At 47.7% G+C, this 17,079-nt stretch overlaps 1 protein-coding gene across 1 annotated transcript in view; it reads right to left on the bottom strand.

Annotated features, from left to right (window-relative positions):
• ZBTB7C (zinc finger and BTB domain containing 7C) overlaps nucleotides 1–16,848 on the bottom strand; it is a 46,281-nt gene extending 29,433 nt beyond the window's left edge. The window contains exon 1 of the mRNA XM_075077225.1: nucleotides 16,729–16,848. Within this exon, the coding sequence (XP_074933326.1) occupies nucleotides 16,729–16,781 (53 nt within the window). The 5' untranslated portion in view covers nucleotides 16,782–16,848. The remainder of the gene's footprint in view (nucleotides 1–16,728) is intronic.
• Between the last annotated feature and the right edge of the window lie 231 nt (nucleotides 16,849–17,079).

Here is a 17,079-nt window from a genome sequence, read left to right on the forward strand (position 1 = left end):
TAAACACCATAATTTTATTCCTCACTGTAGATGTTTCCTTCCACTCAACATAATTGTTTTTCCACATGCCTCTCCGGCAGCAGGTGGCAGCAGGGACTTGTGCCACCAAGACAAAGCCACAGTAATGTTACATCAAGCATCTGCAGGGCTACCACGGTGCCCACCCGAGGTGATGACCAGCCACATCGGAAGGAAACCAGAAACAAAGTGACTTGCTGAAGGCCATGTAACAGTTCAGTAGCAGAGCAAAGAGCAGAAACCATGTCCTCCGGTTTCTGCCCACCCAGATCCCAAGTGGTTAGTACTTTTCTCTGTTCAGCTTTGACCTTACGAGTTCCCTTAACCTTCTCCTGGCAGCTTCCTAATGGGCAAATAAACCTCTGGAGAGTATCTTAAATTCTTTTTTATCACAGACTGTATCAGTGTGATAATAAGATCAGCCTTCAGACTCCCCATCAAGTCATAGAAGGTGTGGTCATCAGTCATGCTTTTCCCAGCCTTAATTGCCAGACGGACACTTTAAGTGGAAAGTCCATCTAATGAGCCCAATCATTAAAACATCCCTGGTTCCCATTTGAGATGGAAAAATATATTACTCTAATAAGGGGGGGGTTGCATCTTTGCCCCCCTATTCAGTCATGAGGCACAGGGAAAAGTGAGGCTTCTCTGCAAGTCTGCCTTGGATGTGTTTCACTTAAATACAGCTCCTTACTTCAGGTGAGAAAAAGTAATAAAAAAACCTTTACAGAAGGAGAGCTGGGTGGTCGGAGAAGATGGTGGTGACCTTGAGGTGGGCAAAGGGGTCACCATGGATGGGGGGGGTCACCATGGATGGGGAGGTCACCAATGACACCACAGATGCTCCTGAGGGCTGGTGGAGCCTGTCAGGTGGAGATGGTGGAAGAGCCATCACCACGGTAGCCATGCCAGGGTGGAGACTATGTGACATCTGGTGTGCTTATGAAAAAGGCCATACAGGATGCATGAAGTGAGCTCTTCAATGGGACATCTCTTTCCTAAACATTTTGCAAGAAAAGGCTTTATTTGGGGTAAGAATTGGTTATACTGGCCACCATCAGGAGCCTGCACCACGTGGGAAAAGCAGTTGAGTAGTTACCATGATCCTTGTCTCACAGAGAGGTGGGACAGCACACAAATTCAAAAGCTCTTGCATGGAGCAAGTCCAACCAAAGTCCCTAAAACAGGACTGAGGCTAGAAGTCCTCTGCAAAGGGGTAACTCTGTCCTGCCCTGTCCAGTACCAACAGAAATACCTGACTTTCCCACCTCTCCATCTCCTACCGCTACTCATCACAGAAAGCTCCACCTAAGTAAGCTCTGTCTAGGAGTTGAGCCTAGGTAAGATCAGCCCAAGTCCCCAGTGGGGTGGTCTCCAACTGTGACGGATGTCTTTGGTTACATGCCAATGTGCCCATCACTCCTGTAGGGAGGAGATCATAGAACCATAGAATCATTAGGGTTTGAAAAGTCCTCTAAGATCATCAAGTCCAACCGTCAACCCAACACCACCATGTCCCAAAGTGCCATGTCATAGGCACTTTGATGCCCCAATTGACCTGCTCCCACCACAAAGCATCAGCAGTGAGAGCCCCTCTGCAGGGAATCCCAGTGGGAAGCCCAGACAAGCCTGAGTTATGAGCTCCACATCCAACAGCAGCTTTGCCAGGTGCTTGGAGTGCTGGCTCAGAGCTATCCCTAATAAAAACAATGAAGCACAGAAGAGTGCGTTACTTTTGGGTAATAATACATCTGAAAACTGCATGGTGAGGCAAAGACAATGCCGCGCCCTAAGCCACCCGAAGGGTGTGGGCATTATACAATGATTTACCCACACCCAGAGCCTCTGATGACAATTAACATCTTGCCCCGCGTAAGAATCAGTAAATACTGCATCTCAAACCAGGAAATGTCGACATTTTCCGTGCGCATGAAAAAAACCCCAAAGATATGTCTTAACATGAATGTCACTCTGGGCAGATCTGCACCATTGCAGCGCACGGTGATTATTTTCTGCTGTTCTTCTGGAAGAAGCCAGTGTAAAGGCAGTTATATTTTGAGTTATATTAAGCATGAATTTCTTAGTTTTCATAATGTCCCTCTTAAAAAAACCCCAAAACAAACAGAGATGATGGAAAAATCTAAATGTATAATTACATTTTTATAACTACAAAGTCATGCAAGATGCTTTATAGATAATAAAATGACAAGAGCTCATTATGCCCAAGCTTATTTTCATAGCTGTAAATCTACTTCTGGTAAAGTTTATGTGAAAAGATTTTACTATTGAGTAATAATGGAAACAAAATAGCAGTTATTAAAGGGAAATGGGAGCAAGAACTCATCTGATGTTGCAGAACAACAGAGGAAATCAGTTTGTTATTAGGAGATAGTAGAAATAACTCTTTTTTTGCTGGTCTGAGATATCAGCAGCGAGACCAGTTGGTTATTAACAGAGAACCCACTTTTTTCCCCCTAAACCACAGTTGCCATCATACTCATGAAAACAGCAATTAAAGATGCAGTTCTGGGGCTGCACCTCCAGCTGCCAGCAGCATCTTAGAGGAAAAGCAAAAAAGCACCAAAATGAGAGTGTCTCTGGACCTATTCCTAATAATTTCTGAGGTCAGGAAATTCAAGTTGCTTTTCCAACATAAATTCACCTGTTCATTAAAAAAAACCCAGCAGATGAAGATTATGATAAATCTACCTTCTGGGTGATCCCAGGAAAAAAGCAGAGCTGATGCTCCCGGCTTCGTGTCTGCATGAAGGATGTAGAGTTGCCATGTACCTGCCTAAAAGAGGGAGGCTGAAAGCCTTCCCCAGAGACAGGCGGTGCTCCTGAGGAGGAATGCTTGCTGCAATATTAACGAGGGAGGAGACGGGACCACCAGGGAGAAATGAAATATATCTTCCTGGCTGACACAGCAGGGACAGTTTGGATAGCTCAAGAACAAGGGGGTTATGCTGGACTTCGCTATTTGCCTTCAGGGCAGTCAGTTGGGGCAGATCAGATGTTTGTATGGATAAGAAAGTCCTGCTTGAATTTCTGAATCCTGATTGTAAGCAGGAGAAGGGATGGATTTTAATTCTCCAGATGTATATCCAAGTAACAGGAGCAAAGCATAGCCCTACCAGTATATGTACAGGCAAGGGAATAAAAATATCCACTACTGTTGTTTGCTGATGATAGCTCAGAGCATCTTCAAATGAGATGAAGTTTCTACTGTGCAAGGTGCAGGATTTATTATTATTATTATCTTTTACTAATTGCAGTGACCATTTATGCTGCACCAGTGTCTTATAGCTACAAGGGGGACGCTCATCCCCTTACAAGCACTGTATAAGCAAGACCAAAAAAGGAGCAATCCAAGTGCTTGTGCTCCAAATAAACAGTTGGCGAAAAAAGAGATTACCTCATTTGCACAGATGAGGAACAGAGATACTCAGTGATGTGCTGAAGGCCATGGAGGAAGCCCATGATAGAGCCAAAATTTGGAGTTAGCTTTTCCAAATCCCAACTCACCACCTTATCTTGATGATCAGCTGGCTCCCGTCTAAGGTTCAGGTTTATCCTTAGACTAGAGCCAGCCTAAAGCTCGGAGAGGCTCCAGATCGGGGCCATCATGAGAGCTTCCCATGCCAGGTGGTTGCCATGTGCTGAACCTCGTGCCCCCATCTCATGGTTGGTGGCACCAGCCTGGCAGCTGGCTGGCTCAGCCCATTGCTGGCAGTGTTTTGGCAGCCAGCAAAGCCAGAGGATTTTAGTTTGCACTGGGACAGTGTAAATCACCCAAAGGAGCTGGGATGGCAGGGTTTGGGCTGGTGGTATCGCTGGGAGCTCAGCATTCTCACAGCTCACCTGGGATTTTCACTGAACAAAAGCAAAATTATTTGGGCACGAAGGAAAAGTGGGTTTCCAGGGAGGGCTGGAAGAGAACTTCCAAGGGGAAAACGGGAGTAGTCAGAGAAGCTGGGAATGACAGCTCGTTGCATCCAACATGCAGCCTGGCAGGGCATTTGGGGAAGGAGGGGGCAGGGAGGCTTTGCAGGTAACCAGCGATGCTCAAAATAAGGTACCATCAGCAGCAAAGTGGGGTTTTTCAACACAAGCAGTTTTGGGGAAGAAAAAAGAATGGCGCATGAACTAAAAATAAGCAGCAGCAAGTGAAAAAAGGATTAAAGGAGCCTGAAAGAAATAGCAAACAGCAAATTGCAGCGAAATGTTCAGCAAACAATAAAAGGCTTCTCACCATCTCCCTGCAACAGGCAGGTGACACTGGGAGAAAGCAACCCACGACAAATGATAGCTGCAAAAGAGGAGGTGGAGGGGGGAGAAAATTCAGACCTGGCAGATGTGTTAAGTGGTTATTTTCCCTCTGTCTTTGCAGAAGACAAAGGGGAGGTAAAGCTCCCCAAGACAGGGACTGTATTTCACTCAGTGGTCGAGAAGGTTTTCGAGTGTCTGCAGATAGCGGCAAAAAAATGGTCCTAAAAAGATTAGAGCTCTTAAGGTAGGGCAAAATACTATAATCCAGATGTTGTGGTTTAGCCGGCAGCTCAGCCCCACACAGTCGCTCGCTCACTCCCCCACCGGTAGACGGAGGAGAGAATCAGAAGGGTAACGCTCGTGGGTTGGGATAAGAACAGTTTAATAATTAAAATTAAAAGAAACAACAATAGAAACGCAATGTAAAGGAGAACAACAAGAGGCGCAAAGCCCCGGGGGGAGGGGGAACGAACCGCCGGAACAAACCGCACGCGACGCAGCCGCTCACCGCCCACCGACCCGACGCCGCGCCGCTTCCGAGCCGCAACCTGCCCCCCCTCAATATACTGGTCATGGTGTCACATGATATGGAATGAACATGCCATTGGCCAGTTGGGGTCAGCCGCCCCCACCACGGCCCTGCCCCTCCCAGCCCCCCCCGCCACGCGACAGAGCGCGGGAAGCTGGAAAGGTAGCCGACCCCCACAGTGAGGAGAATTAACCCCTTCTCAGCCAAAACTAGCACACCAGACAACACACTCGAGTTTTAATGACAGTGGGGAGAGAATCAAGTGAAGCATTGTCTGCTGCCTTTAGGAAACTGAAAACTTAATTTGAAACAGCATAGACTAGAGCTGGGCTTTTCTCATGAGAAAGGCTTTATTCCTGTCCTTTAAGCATCACTTTTTATCCTTGACATATATTTTCCATTCACCACCTTCCCACAACCAACACAGGTTTAGGAACAGTCTTCTGTGTTTCTTGTGTGATTTGGGTAGCTTGCTCTTGAGCATCTCCCTGGCTGCAATGCATTTCTTCTCACTGCACCCCTCTGTCAGGCTATTATCTGTGTTTACGGATACCCAGCTGAGGGATAAAGAAGCAAAGTGGCTTCCTACAGATGCATAGGGAACGTGCTGGAAAAGAAACTCGCCCTGGATTCCCCAAATCTCAAACCCCAGACCAGTCCCTGTCCCTCCTGCCTCCGTGATCTGCACTTCGGCTTGCAAAGCTGGATGGGCCAATTGCCACCAGGTGTAAACCAGCAGAGCTTCCATACAACCCATTCTATACTGGGAGCAAGACCAAGCATCACATCCAGCCTTAAATCATAGAACCATAGAATCATTTAGGTTTGAAAAGACCCTTACGATCATTAAGTCCAACCATAAACCTAACGCTGCCAAGTCCACCACTAAAACATGTCTTAACTGGATCGGGGCTTTTGTGCCCCTCACAAAATAAGGCTGATTGCTGTGGACCGCACAGTGGCTGATGTGCCCCCCCAGAGGTCACCAGGACCCCCCCTGCACCACTTGGCTTGGGACACAGACAAAACAGGGCACTGCCTTGCTGCCAGCCTTGTGGCTGCATCCTCCAGGGCTGGTGGGACATCGCTCCTATATTGTTCCCACTGACCCCTCCCCTGGCGGGTGACACTGAGGTAGCCCCACCATCCCCATCTCAGCTCCTGCATCCCCCAGGAGGTGACTTTCGGCTGCAGAGACCCCCCTGACCTTGTCTGGGGCTCTGTTACTAAGAATAAAATGCAGAGGGTCGTGCTGCACCAGCATGCAGTGGGATAATTGCAGGGAAGCGGCTGCTGTAGCCCAGTGACTGTGGTAATTGGGTACAGGCCATCCTGTAGCCAGGTTTCCCATGCTATTATCTTCTTATTAATAGAAACCAAATCTACCTTTGCAGAGACAGCACTGTGAGCCTGGAATTTATGCGGTGCAGGGCTGCAGGGATTCATCTGCAGCATCTTTGCAATAGCCTCAGCCCTTCGCCACCCAAGGGCCAGATCCTGGTGGAGTCAGCAGGATGCTCCTGTCCAAGTCATGGCAAAATCCCAGCAGTCCCAACCCAAAGTCCCCTGTGGTCATTGGAAAGATGAATGTTAGACTCAGACGATTTGGTCTATTAACTAATTCATCCCAGCAGCATCCCTGCAAGCATCCCTGCAGGGAGTATTAATTTCATCTCCCAAGGAGGAAAACTGAAGGTCAAAAAGGACTGAATTTCCCCTCGCCCACACAGATGGGGTACAGTGGGAGCCACAAGATGAGCATCTGTGGATTTAGGGCTGGGAAATAATGCGGAGCAGCTCAGCTGGGATGCTTCTGTCTGGGCACCGCGGGGTCTCAAATATAAAAGAAGGTAAAAGTGACAGCATCATTTTAAGAGGAATTAACCCAATGACTCCAGGGTTCTCCTTGCTGGAAGGTGTGAAAGCAAAGCACTGATTTGTGAGAAACCCAAGGACAAGGTGAAAGTCTCTGTGGGGTCTTCCAGGGCAGGACTTCCAGGTCAATACGTGGCTCTCCATGGCCAGGACTAGCACAGGTCCCTCCCCCCATCCCTGTCTTCTTCCAGGCTAACTTCCCCTCTGAAACTCAACTCGGATACAGACCTAGATAAAATGTGCCCCTGATCATGATTTTATTATTGAGTAAGCAGAGATGAAGGCACAAGGTGTGAGCCAGTATTAAAGCTGGAAGGTACATTAGGTGCCTCCATCCAAAATGCAGTCAATAATGCAGAGAATGAGATCTGGTTTGGTACCTTTATTTATTAATGCATATAAGAAATGCAGGTTTATGAAGGTCTTCAGGACCATCTGAATCTCATTTCAAATTTGGGATTCGGTCTGAAATCTCCCCAGCAATGTTCACTTCCTCCTCCCCTCCCAATTAATGCTAGGCAAAGCCTAGCTACAGTAACGATTTTAACCATCAATGTTGTTAATACTCTCAAGAGTGATGGAAAGAATTATCAGCCCATAGTATTTCCAAGCTTCCCTGTTTTTCTTTATGTCTTCTTTGCCCAGCTTTTAATGCTTCCCATTTCAATGGCAATTAATACCAGCCTTTCTGAAGATCAGAGAATCACAGGTTGGAAGGGACCTCAGGGATCATCTAGTCCAACTTTTCTAGGAAGAGCACAGTCTAGACAAGATGGCCCAGCACCCTGTCCAGAGGACTCTTAAAAGCATCCAATGTGGCCGAGTCAACCACTTCCCTGGGGAGATTATTCCAATGGTTGACTGTCCTCACTGTGAAAAATTTCCCTCTGGTGTCCAATTGGAATCTCCCCAAGAGCAACTTTTGTCCATTCCCCCTTGTCCTCTCCATGTGACTCCTTGTAAAAAGGGAGTCTCCATCTTCTTTGTAGCTACTCCTTAAGTACTGGTACATTGTAATGAGATCCCCTCTAAGCCTCCTTTTCTCAAGGCTGAACAAACCCAGTTGTCCCAGCCTATCCTCACATGGCAGGCTTCCCAGTCCTTTGATCATCTTGGTGGCCCTTCTCTGGACCCCTTTCAGCCTGTCCACATCCTTTTTGTATAGTGGGGACCAGAACTGTACACAATACTCCAGGTGTGGCCTGACAAGCGCTGAGTAGAGTGGGATGATGACTTCTTTATCTCTGCTGGCGATGCCTTTTTTGATGCAACCCAGCATCCTGTTGGCCTTCTTGGCCACAGCAGCACACTGTTCACTCATGTTGAGCTTCCTGCCCACCAGGACCCCCAGGTCCCTTTCCACAGAGCTGCTCTACAGCCAGGTGGATCTCAGTCTGTGCTGCACTCCCGGATTATGTTATCCCAGGTGCATGATCTTACACTTGTCCTTGTTGAACTTCATAAGGTTCTTGCTGGCCCACTCTTCCAGCCTATCCAGATCTCCCTGCAGAGAACCTCTCCCTTCTGGAGTGTCTACTTCCCCACTCAACTTGGTGTCACCTGCAAACTTCATCAGGCTACACTTGATGCCGTTATCCAGATCACTTATAAAGATATTGAATAATATTGGGCCTAATATCGATCCCTGGGGGTCTCCACTAGTGACAGGTTGCCACTTGGAAAAGAAGCCATTTACCACCACTCTTTGGGTGCGGCCTGTCAGCCAGTTCCCCACCCACTGCACAGACCACTTGTCGAGCCCATATCGCATTAATTTCTCCAGGAGGAGGCCATGGGGGACTGTGTCAAAGGCCTTGGAGAAGTCCAGGTAGACAATGTCCACTGCCCGCCCCATGTCAACCAGGCAAGTCACTTTTTGTCATAGAAGGCCACCAGGTTTGTCAAGCATGATCTGCCCTTAGTGAAGCCATGTTGGCTTTTCCCAATCACATGCTTCATTTGACTTGTGATGGCCCCCAGGAAGATTCATTCCATAACTCTCCCAGGGACTGAAGTAAGGCTGATGGGCCTGTAGTTACCCGGAGCCTCCCTTGAGCCTTTCTTGTAGATAGGGGTAACATTTGCCTTCCTCCAGTCCCCTGGGACATCCCCTGTTCTCCACGACTTCTTGGAGATTATGGAGAGTGGCCTTGCAATGACATCAGCCAGCTCTCTCAACACCCTCGGGTAGATGGCATCAGGGCCCATCGACTTGTAGGGGTCAAGCTCCTGTAGTAGTTCATGTACTAACTCTTCCTTCACTGATGGTGGGTTGGTGTTTGAATCAACCGGCAATTTCGTTCCCAAAGCCTGGGACCTGGAAGTGTTGGTAAAGACAGAGGTGAAGAAAGATGAATCCTACAGGCTTTCAACCAAGTATTTGCAGCCAAATCAGCACAGATGTGCTAGAGAGTGATGCAGATGGTCTCTCCTTCCCCTGAATCTCAAGACTCTGCTTCTGCTCGATGCTGCCGTGTTTTGCAGGCTGGGGATGTCAGGAGCACGTCCCTCCCCATATGGCAAGTGAGAAGTCATCCCAGGACGATTAAAGCAGAGAGAGACCTGGGTTGCCTCCTGCATTTTTCAGCCCTTCTCCATCAATTTGTGCAAGCCTGGTGCTGTTAAGTAACTATATAAGAGATGAAAAATGTCAGGGAAAATCAGTAACACATAAATGCCAAAGTGTGTTGCCAAGGCCACCTCCAGGATGGATCTGTATCCAGGCATGCTCCCTTCCAAATTGCTGCCTGCTCCTGTCCTGGAGAGATGTCACTGGGAGTGAAATGGAGCTGCTGGGCAAGATAATGTTTCAGAGCAATGCATCGGAGAACCTTGCAGGTGAGAGCCAGCAGCCTGACAAAAAGGGGTCTCAGACCCAGTGTGAAATGCTACAGATGAATTCTTGGGATTCAGGGAGGCAGCATCTTGTGCCCAGAGGCTGCAGAGACCCCAAGGGAACTACGCTGCACCCCACCAGCTCCATCCTCACATCCTTATTTCAACAGCAGCTTGGCCACATCTGCCTCTATTTTTCTCAACAAACCCCTAAGAGGTCGATGGCTCTGTAGCAGTAAGAGATAACATATTGGTCACTTAATACATGATAAGAATGTAAAATAAAAAGTATGCAGTGTGGCTGGATGCAGCCATGACCGTGATGTGAGCTACACAGTCTCGTAGCATGGAGAGCCGGCTGTGCCATTAGTGCCAGCAGACTGCTGGAAGGGGTCCTCTCCCCACTTTGTCCTTTCCATGGGTTAGGAGGTGAGGCATCACCCCTGGAGCGGTGATAGTGGAGCTGGAGTCCTCCAGTGATGATAGTGGAGCATCCAGCCCTGAAGCACAAGGACACTAGGAGGTGCCCAGGATACTGGGAGGTGTTGGTGAGGAGCGTGGTCCTTGGGGTGGCTGCTTCCAACCTTGCTGTGATGGACAAGTCATGACACCCCCCCGCCTCACTGTCCTTGCCTGGAAAACAGCTGCAACATCCCCAGCAAAGCACTTTGCAAACCACTAACCCCCCTCTTCTCTCCTGTGCCTGCTGCAGAGGGCAGCTGGAAGGGCTCAGGAGACACAGCACACAGCAGAGCACACAGGGATGCTGCAGGGACTCCAAATGAGATACACCAAGATAGTCTAACACCTCTGCAAAACCTGCCATGTCTGCTAGGATCAGAGCTGGCCACAGAGGTTGAAGATGCATGAGAAATATTAGTAATAGCTGTGTACCTGTATTTGCATTATTAGTATTCTCTAGTGGGAGATTATAATGTGACTGGGAAAAGAGGGGGAAAATACTCTCCTTGTTTAGCACAAAAATATAGGTAAAAATTATTAGGCAATAATTGATTCATCCGATACTTTATTAACTGGAGTTTGGGTGTGTAAGTGACAGGCTCTGCAGCGAGCCTTTCATGTGACATGTTATTAAAGGCTCTTTTTCTGGCTCCAAAAGGCAGTGGCTGGCAGATCAAAGGTCAGATATTTCAAGGAGTAAATTGGTTTAATGTGGCTGCAGATAGCCTCACAAAAACCTAACAAATATGCAGTGAATTGTAAGGAGAGAAAATTGTGGACAAGAGAGAATTACTTTGAAACTAGGATAAGAGCAGCACGGGCTCAAATTAATCAGCGTACAGGCTCTTTCTCTCTGTCTCAGAGTGTAGTATTCAGAGCAGGAGCCCTGCTGCTGGTGGGATGTGCTGGGGGTGGGGGGAGCACTGGTACCCAATGCCAAAACCTGCCAGGGAAGGATGCTCAGCCCTGAGCCACAGCCAGGATGGTGGTGTGAACCACCACGGCTTTCCAGGTGCGCTGGGAAGGCACCCATCACCCATAGCAAAGGACATTCATGAGCACCATGGGATTTTGTGTTGCCTGGTGGAGAGATTATCCCTCCATGGCTGAAACCCTCAGGGAGCCCTTGGTGTGAGCAAGTGGGCTCATGCCAGCACTGGGACATGAGCAGAGAGTGACGCTCAGCCCAAACCCCAGCATTCAGTGGTAGAAAATGAACACAGAGGAGTTTTACTGTAAGAACTGATGCTTTTAGCTCATCTTGTTGTTTTTCACTTGATCTCCTGACTTTTTCAGAAGCATACCTCACTTATTTTTAAACTCCAGGCAGCAATGCCTGGATACTTCAGGGGTTTTGTTTGCATTTCTTGAAATGCATTAACTCAAATGACCTCCAAATGGTTGCAAAGCATGATTTCTTTGCTAAAAAGTCACAGCTTCACTCCTTTTAATTAAAGGTGAGAAAACACCTACTCCAGGGACTTCCCGCACAAAAACAAAGCACGATATTCCCAGTATGGCTGAAAACCAGAGTGGAGGAAACAAAGCTTTAAAACAAAATGCCTGGTCCCCTTTGGAGAAGCAGATAAGGGCACAACCTCTTTGTATTCCTGTTGCAGGTCACTTTCTCCAGCTGAGTCACCATGCTTCGGCATGATTTATCATGGCGACACCAGATAGCCCTGCAAGGATCAGGCTGCCTGCAATTTAGCAAAGCCAGGCCTTGCCTCCTCACCCACACGGGGGCTTTCTGCGTGCATGAAAATGTTGGGACCCAAAGGCTAAATTGCGCCATCAGCCATATTGTCCCATAGGCTGGACCACCACGGGTGGATGAGATCCCTCTGCCCACCATGTCCCCATTGGTGGCTTGTCACCGGCTGTGTCCCTCTGCCCAGGATGGAGCTGCACCCAGGGCAGCTTTGCCACCTCCCTGGTGAAGAAACCTCATTAGAAGCCTTGAGGATGGGGCAGAGGGGGACAGCCAGTGCCATCCATGTCCTGCTGCCCATGGGACATTTCAAGGAGAACCCACACTTCAAAGAGAACCACACACTTTATGGACCACCCACAAGGAGAACCGATGGGGCATGGACCTCCACACCTGCAACCCACGCAGGCCCTGAGTTATTTGTGCGTATATCGCTACACCATAAATCAGGAGCCCTGATGGTGTAATTTGTATCTGGGGAACCTGGAGCAATTACAAAATCAGCCCAAACACTATATGTTTCACAAGATTTTGCTCTTAGTTAGCACTGTCGTTATGCTTTAATTACACTGTCATTAATTGTAACAAAACTGTTTGTAAAGTGCGTGTGCATGGTGGAAAGGCTGGAATATTGCAACCTGCCTGCTCCTCTGCAGCCATGAGCATAAAATCTCTGATCCTCTTTCAATATAACACTTGGCATTCATTTTTCCACCCTGTATCCACAGCATCGCCAAGTCATCTCAAAAAAAGTCCAAGACCCATGGAAGGTGACTACTGACTTATTTTACATCCAGGAAAATTAAGGTGTAGAGGAGCTAATCTCTAATTCTTCTCTGCATAGGACTAAGAGGGCAGAAGTTGCCAGAAGTGAATCAAGGTTGGGCCTGGATGTAAATCACAACCTTTTTCTCTGCCCTAGGATGCTCAGATGTTCTTATGTTCCCTTGCAGCTCTCAAAGCCACCTACCACCTTGAAGGGGCTGGGACCTGTCCATGGAGAAGAATGTCTCATCCAACACCTCCCTAAAGACAGAGGCAGCAAAACCTGGTCACAGCACAAGGACCTGATGATAAAGGAAAGCAAATCTGACCCATTTCTTTTGCAAATTTTCCCCTTTTAGTATTTCCAGCATCTAGCCATGGCATGGAGGTATTAATTCTGGCTGAGGCGAATCTTCAGAGTCCCCTTTCAGCTGGCATTCAGTCTCTCGGTGCAGGCTATAAAAGCAGCTGTAATGCAATCACTGAGCAGCCACTAGGAAACAAGAAGTTGCCAAATGCTTCTGAGGCTGCCTTGAGTTTCATCCTCTGACCAGTTATTCCTGTGCAAGAAAGGCAGCTGCACCAGAAGTCTGCATCCCTGCAAGGTTAGGGAGAAGTTCTGGAAAGGACACAACAGTCAGGAGATGGGGATTAGCCAATGTGATTCTTCTCCTCTCACACACCAGCAGCAAGCAACCAGGGCAATGACTTGCCGGCAGGATAGGAGGGGAAATTTCCCATTTTGAAATTGCTCTCCATTGATAATAAAAATGTATTTTTTTTTCCAGATAAATATGTTGCAGAAAAAAATACGCTGGCTTGCTTTTCCTTCCTCTTTGCTGTTTTCTTTTTTCAGCCTCTCTCCTCTCCCCTCCCCTCCCCTCCTCTCATGTCCTCCAGGGAGGACATCAAACCTTCTCACCTCCATTTTGCTGGTGGCAGATGGAGCAATTTGCCCCAAAACACAGGAGTAGCATGACAGAGAACATGATAGATCACCAGCTGATCACCCAGTGATGCACCCAGATCCCATGTATTCCTGGAGGTACCACCAGGCTTTGGATCACTTCCCAGCAGCCCACAGCCACAGCCACATTGGGGAGAAGGGCCCAAGTTTTACATCAAGGCAGCAGTCCCAGCACAGGGGACCTGTGAAGCCACCTCTCTGGCTGCCTGCCTGGCACCGTGGTGCGACACAGCATAAGGAAACCCCATGGCAGAGGTGAGGATGCACCTGCTTTGAGGAGTTCATGAGTTCATGGAAGACAGGAGCTGGCCAGGGATGGGGCAGGCAGCGGTGGGGGTCCAAAGGCAGCAGCAAAACAATTGGGATTATCTCAGTAGCAGTATCTCTGGAAAATCCAGCAGATCTAAGAGACCTCCCAGACACATGCCTAGAGAGCCTGGGGTCTGGCAGAGGATCTGCTCCATCAGTTTCAACTCACCTTGGCAAAAGATGCCCAGATACCATGGTGACAGGCTTGGCAGGGATAAACACCGAACATGGGTGTGGGTTGTTTGCATAGTTAGGAAGCTGGCTGGTCTCCATCGCTCCACCCTGCCTCCTCCCAGCGGTGCCAGGATGCCAATCCAAAGTGGTCTCCTACCTCCTCCTGGGCTGGCTCATCTGCGGGCAACACAGAGGCACTTCCCAAACTGGTTCCCTGCTAGGCAGGGCAGGGTGGGGGATGGCAATGCCATCGGGTGCATGGCTCCGCTCAGGCTTTCAGTAAGGAGTAAAAAAGCTCTGACTAATATAAAGAGGCCTCCAAATCATTCTTGGCAGAAGCATCCCATCCCTGGAGCCTCTCCCTCTATTCATCGCTAAAGCTCTCAGCCAAAATAAACCGTGCAGCTACCTCGCTGATCCAGCATACAGCGTGGTGTAGCTGGGTGTCGGCTGCCCCTTCTGCACCATTATACATGAATATAATACTCATATATATATACACACTTTATACATTATATAAATTTATATACTATATGAACATTTATTTTATCTATATATAATATTTATACATAAATATATAAATTATATGTGGGGCTGCATGGGTGGCCCCATGCTGATGGGACCTGGCATGATGCTGCCTTCCCATCCCCATCCTGCCAGGAGGGCAGGGGCACGGGCAGGGGTAGGGATGAGCCCTCCCATCACTGCCCCGTTTGCTAGGATCACCCACACAACATGTTTTGATGTGGTCTGAGATCCTTCACCTTTTCTAATTAGTTCCAAATTTATAAAACCATTCCACCAGCAACACTTAATGGGGATATGACTAGGACTATGAACTGGGGAGGGAAGACTTCAGTGTTTTGAAACTATTTTAATAGCTTGCTATTTAATTAAGAGCAATAGCTCTGAAATTATGTCAGTTAAATTTGCCACTTATTTATTAATTAGAGGAGGAATTTCAAAGGAGGCTAAGGGAGTTAGGTGCCAGATAGCCCTGGGCTCACTGGAAAATCCCAGGTTTGTACAGCTAATGCTTGAACGCTTGCTCAGTGCTCAAACATGCCAGGTCTGACTGCTCATTGCTTGGCACCTGAAGTAAACTGCATCAAGGACAAGTGTAAAGTGGGTGTTAAATGCTGCCTGCTCCAGAGCACGGGTTTGAAATGTCCTTTTTGCGGTGGTGAAAGTGATGGAAGGCATTGAGAAGACTGGAGAAAGACGGCAAAGCATCTCATCTGCCTTTCCAGGAGTTATTTGCTGGGCTGTCCTGGGGCGTATACACAAGGATACACATTGAGAAGCCCACAAAAGGCTTGCTCTTCATTGTGGGGTGTTGGAGATGTTGAAGGCAGCAAGGGCTGGCCGTGCCCACGGCATCCACTCCCTGTGACAGGGATTCAGATAGACCCAGCTGTCTTTGCTGCTCCCAACCTCCCAGCCCTCCCAGGAGGAGAAACCTCCATCCGATCCCACTTCCACCAAGCAGAAAGGAGGGGAAAATCCCACTCGGTCTCATTCCCCCAAACATTGTACCTGAGTGAACTGGAAGGTAGATGCCACATCCCCTTTTCGAGGGCAGAACAAGCTGCAGGTCCCCGCACAACCGCACCAAGTGTTTCCATCTACCCGACACACTCTGGAAAGCAACACCGGGATGGCCGAGCACCGGTTCCTCCTCTGCTGAGCACACTCCTCCCCTCCTGTTTTCATTCAGCCCAACCTTAAACAAAACCATGGCTGTTGTTTTTATTGGCAGCACAGCTCTGGGAATTACCTATGCAGGATCAGGGGAGCTGGAGAGGGGGTTTGTGCTGCTGAAATAGCATTTAAACTCAGGAAGGAGCTGTTAAAAATATTAAAGCTTAACTGGGTATAACATATTGTCCTGCTGCATCCTGTTTGCTAGTAAAGAAGCAAAAAGTGCCTGAGATAGACTGAGTTTTAAACCCAAACTCCAGGTAGGGGGTCTCCAGATAAAGCACCTCTGGTTTACCCATGTGATCCCTGCTTCTGGCATGGGCAGTGCAGAGCAGGTCGGCTTGAGCTGGGCTTAACCCTGCACCAAGCAGCAGCCTCATCCCAACCACGCTTCCCAGACTGTCTTTAATCGCAATTTCTCTGCCAGCATTAAATCTGCTGAGACGTTTTAACTATTTAAGAGGAGAGAGGGGTTTTTTTTCAAGTTTTCTGCAAAGAACAACTGAAACAAAAATTACTTTAAAACAAATATTAATAAATAAGTATTAAAATATAGAATAGAATAGAATAAATATTCTATATTATATATTTCTATATATTCCTATAGAGAATATATATTCTAGTCTATTCTAAATATCATCTAATATTCTATCATCTAGTCTAATAATCATCTACCTCATCAGAGCCTTTCTGCCTACCCAGCAGGAGATGTTAGCAGATGTGTTTTTGCACTATTTCCTATCATAAACAAGCAAACAACTAACTAAGCCGGACTTACAAAAAAAACCCACAAACTGAGAGGTTGTATCATACAGGTGTTGATACACAGCCAAAATCCCCGGTCTTGGTAAAGACTCAAGATACCAAGCAAGGAAATCAGAAAAAGAATCACAAGTTCAAGTTCAAACAGCAATTAAAAACACATGTAAATGGCGATAGATTAGTACAGAGGATTGCTACAACGTGCTGATGATTTCTAACAAAACACGATTAGCTTCCAAGCATGAAATTCAAGCACCTTCCCCTCCCCTCAATAAACCGCAAAAGCCCTAAAAGTGGGGGGAAATTTTTTTTTACATATTTTGGAAGCCAAAAAACCAGCATCTGACCCACCTTCCTGCTCCGGGTGCCGACCCTCGTCCTCCCCTCACCTGCCTTGGCTGCATGGGGAATCCGGCAGTGTCACTCCCCAGGTGTCTTCAGCCAAGCAGAGATTGTCATTGATTTGTGTGCAGAGAGTTAAGCCTTTCTAGGCGCAGTTAGTAGAATTCACTCCCACCACTCCCTCTAAACCAAAAGTATTTGGCACAGAGCCCTCCTCATCCACCTGTACTATTAAGGTCTAAACAACATGGGGGACACAGACTGATTTTACCAGGATCTTTTCATGTTTCCTTTTTAAACAAGCACACAAAGTTCTTTGGAAAGAAAAACTTGGGATTTTGTTGTGGGTTTTTTTTAATC

Source organism: Phalacrocorax aristotelis, chromosome W (assembly GCF_949628215.1).
Source record: "Phalacrocorax aristotelis chromosome W, bGulAri2.1, whole genome shotgun sequence".
Lineage (NCBI taxonomy): Eukaryota > Metazoa > Chordata > Aves > Suliformes > Phalacrocoracidae > Phalacrocorax > Phalacrocorax aristotelis.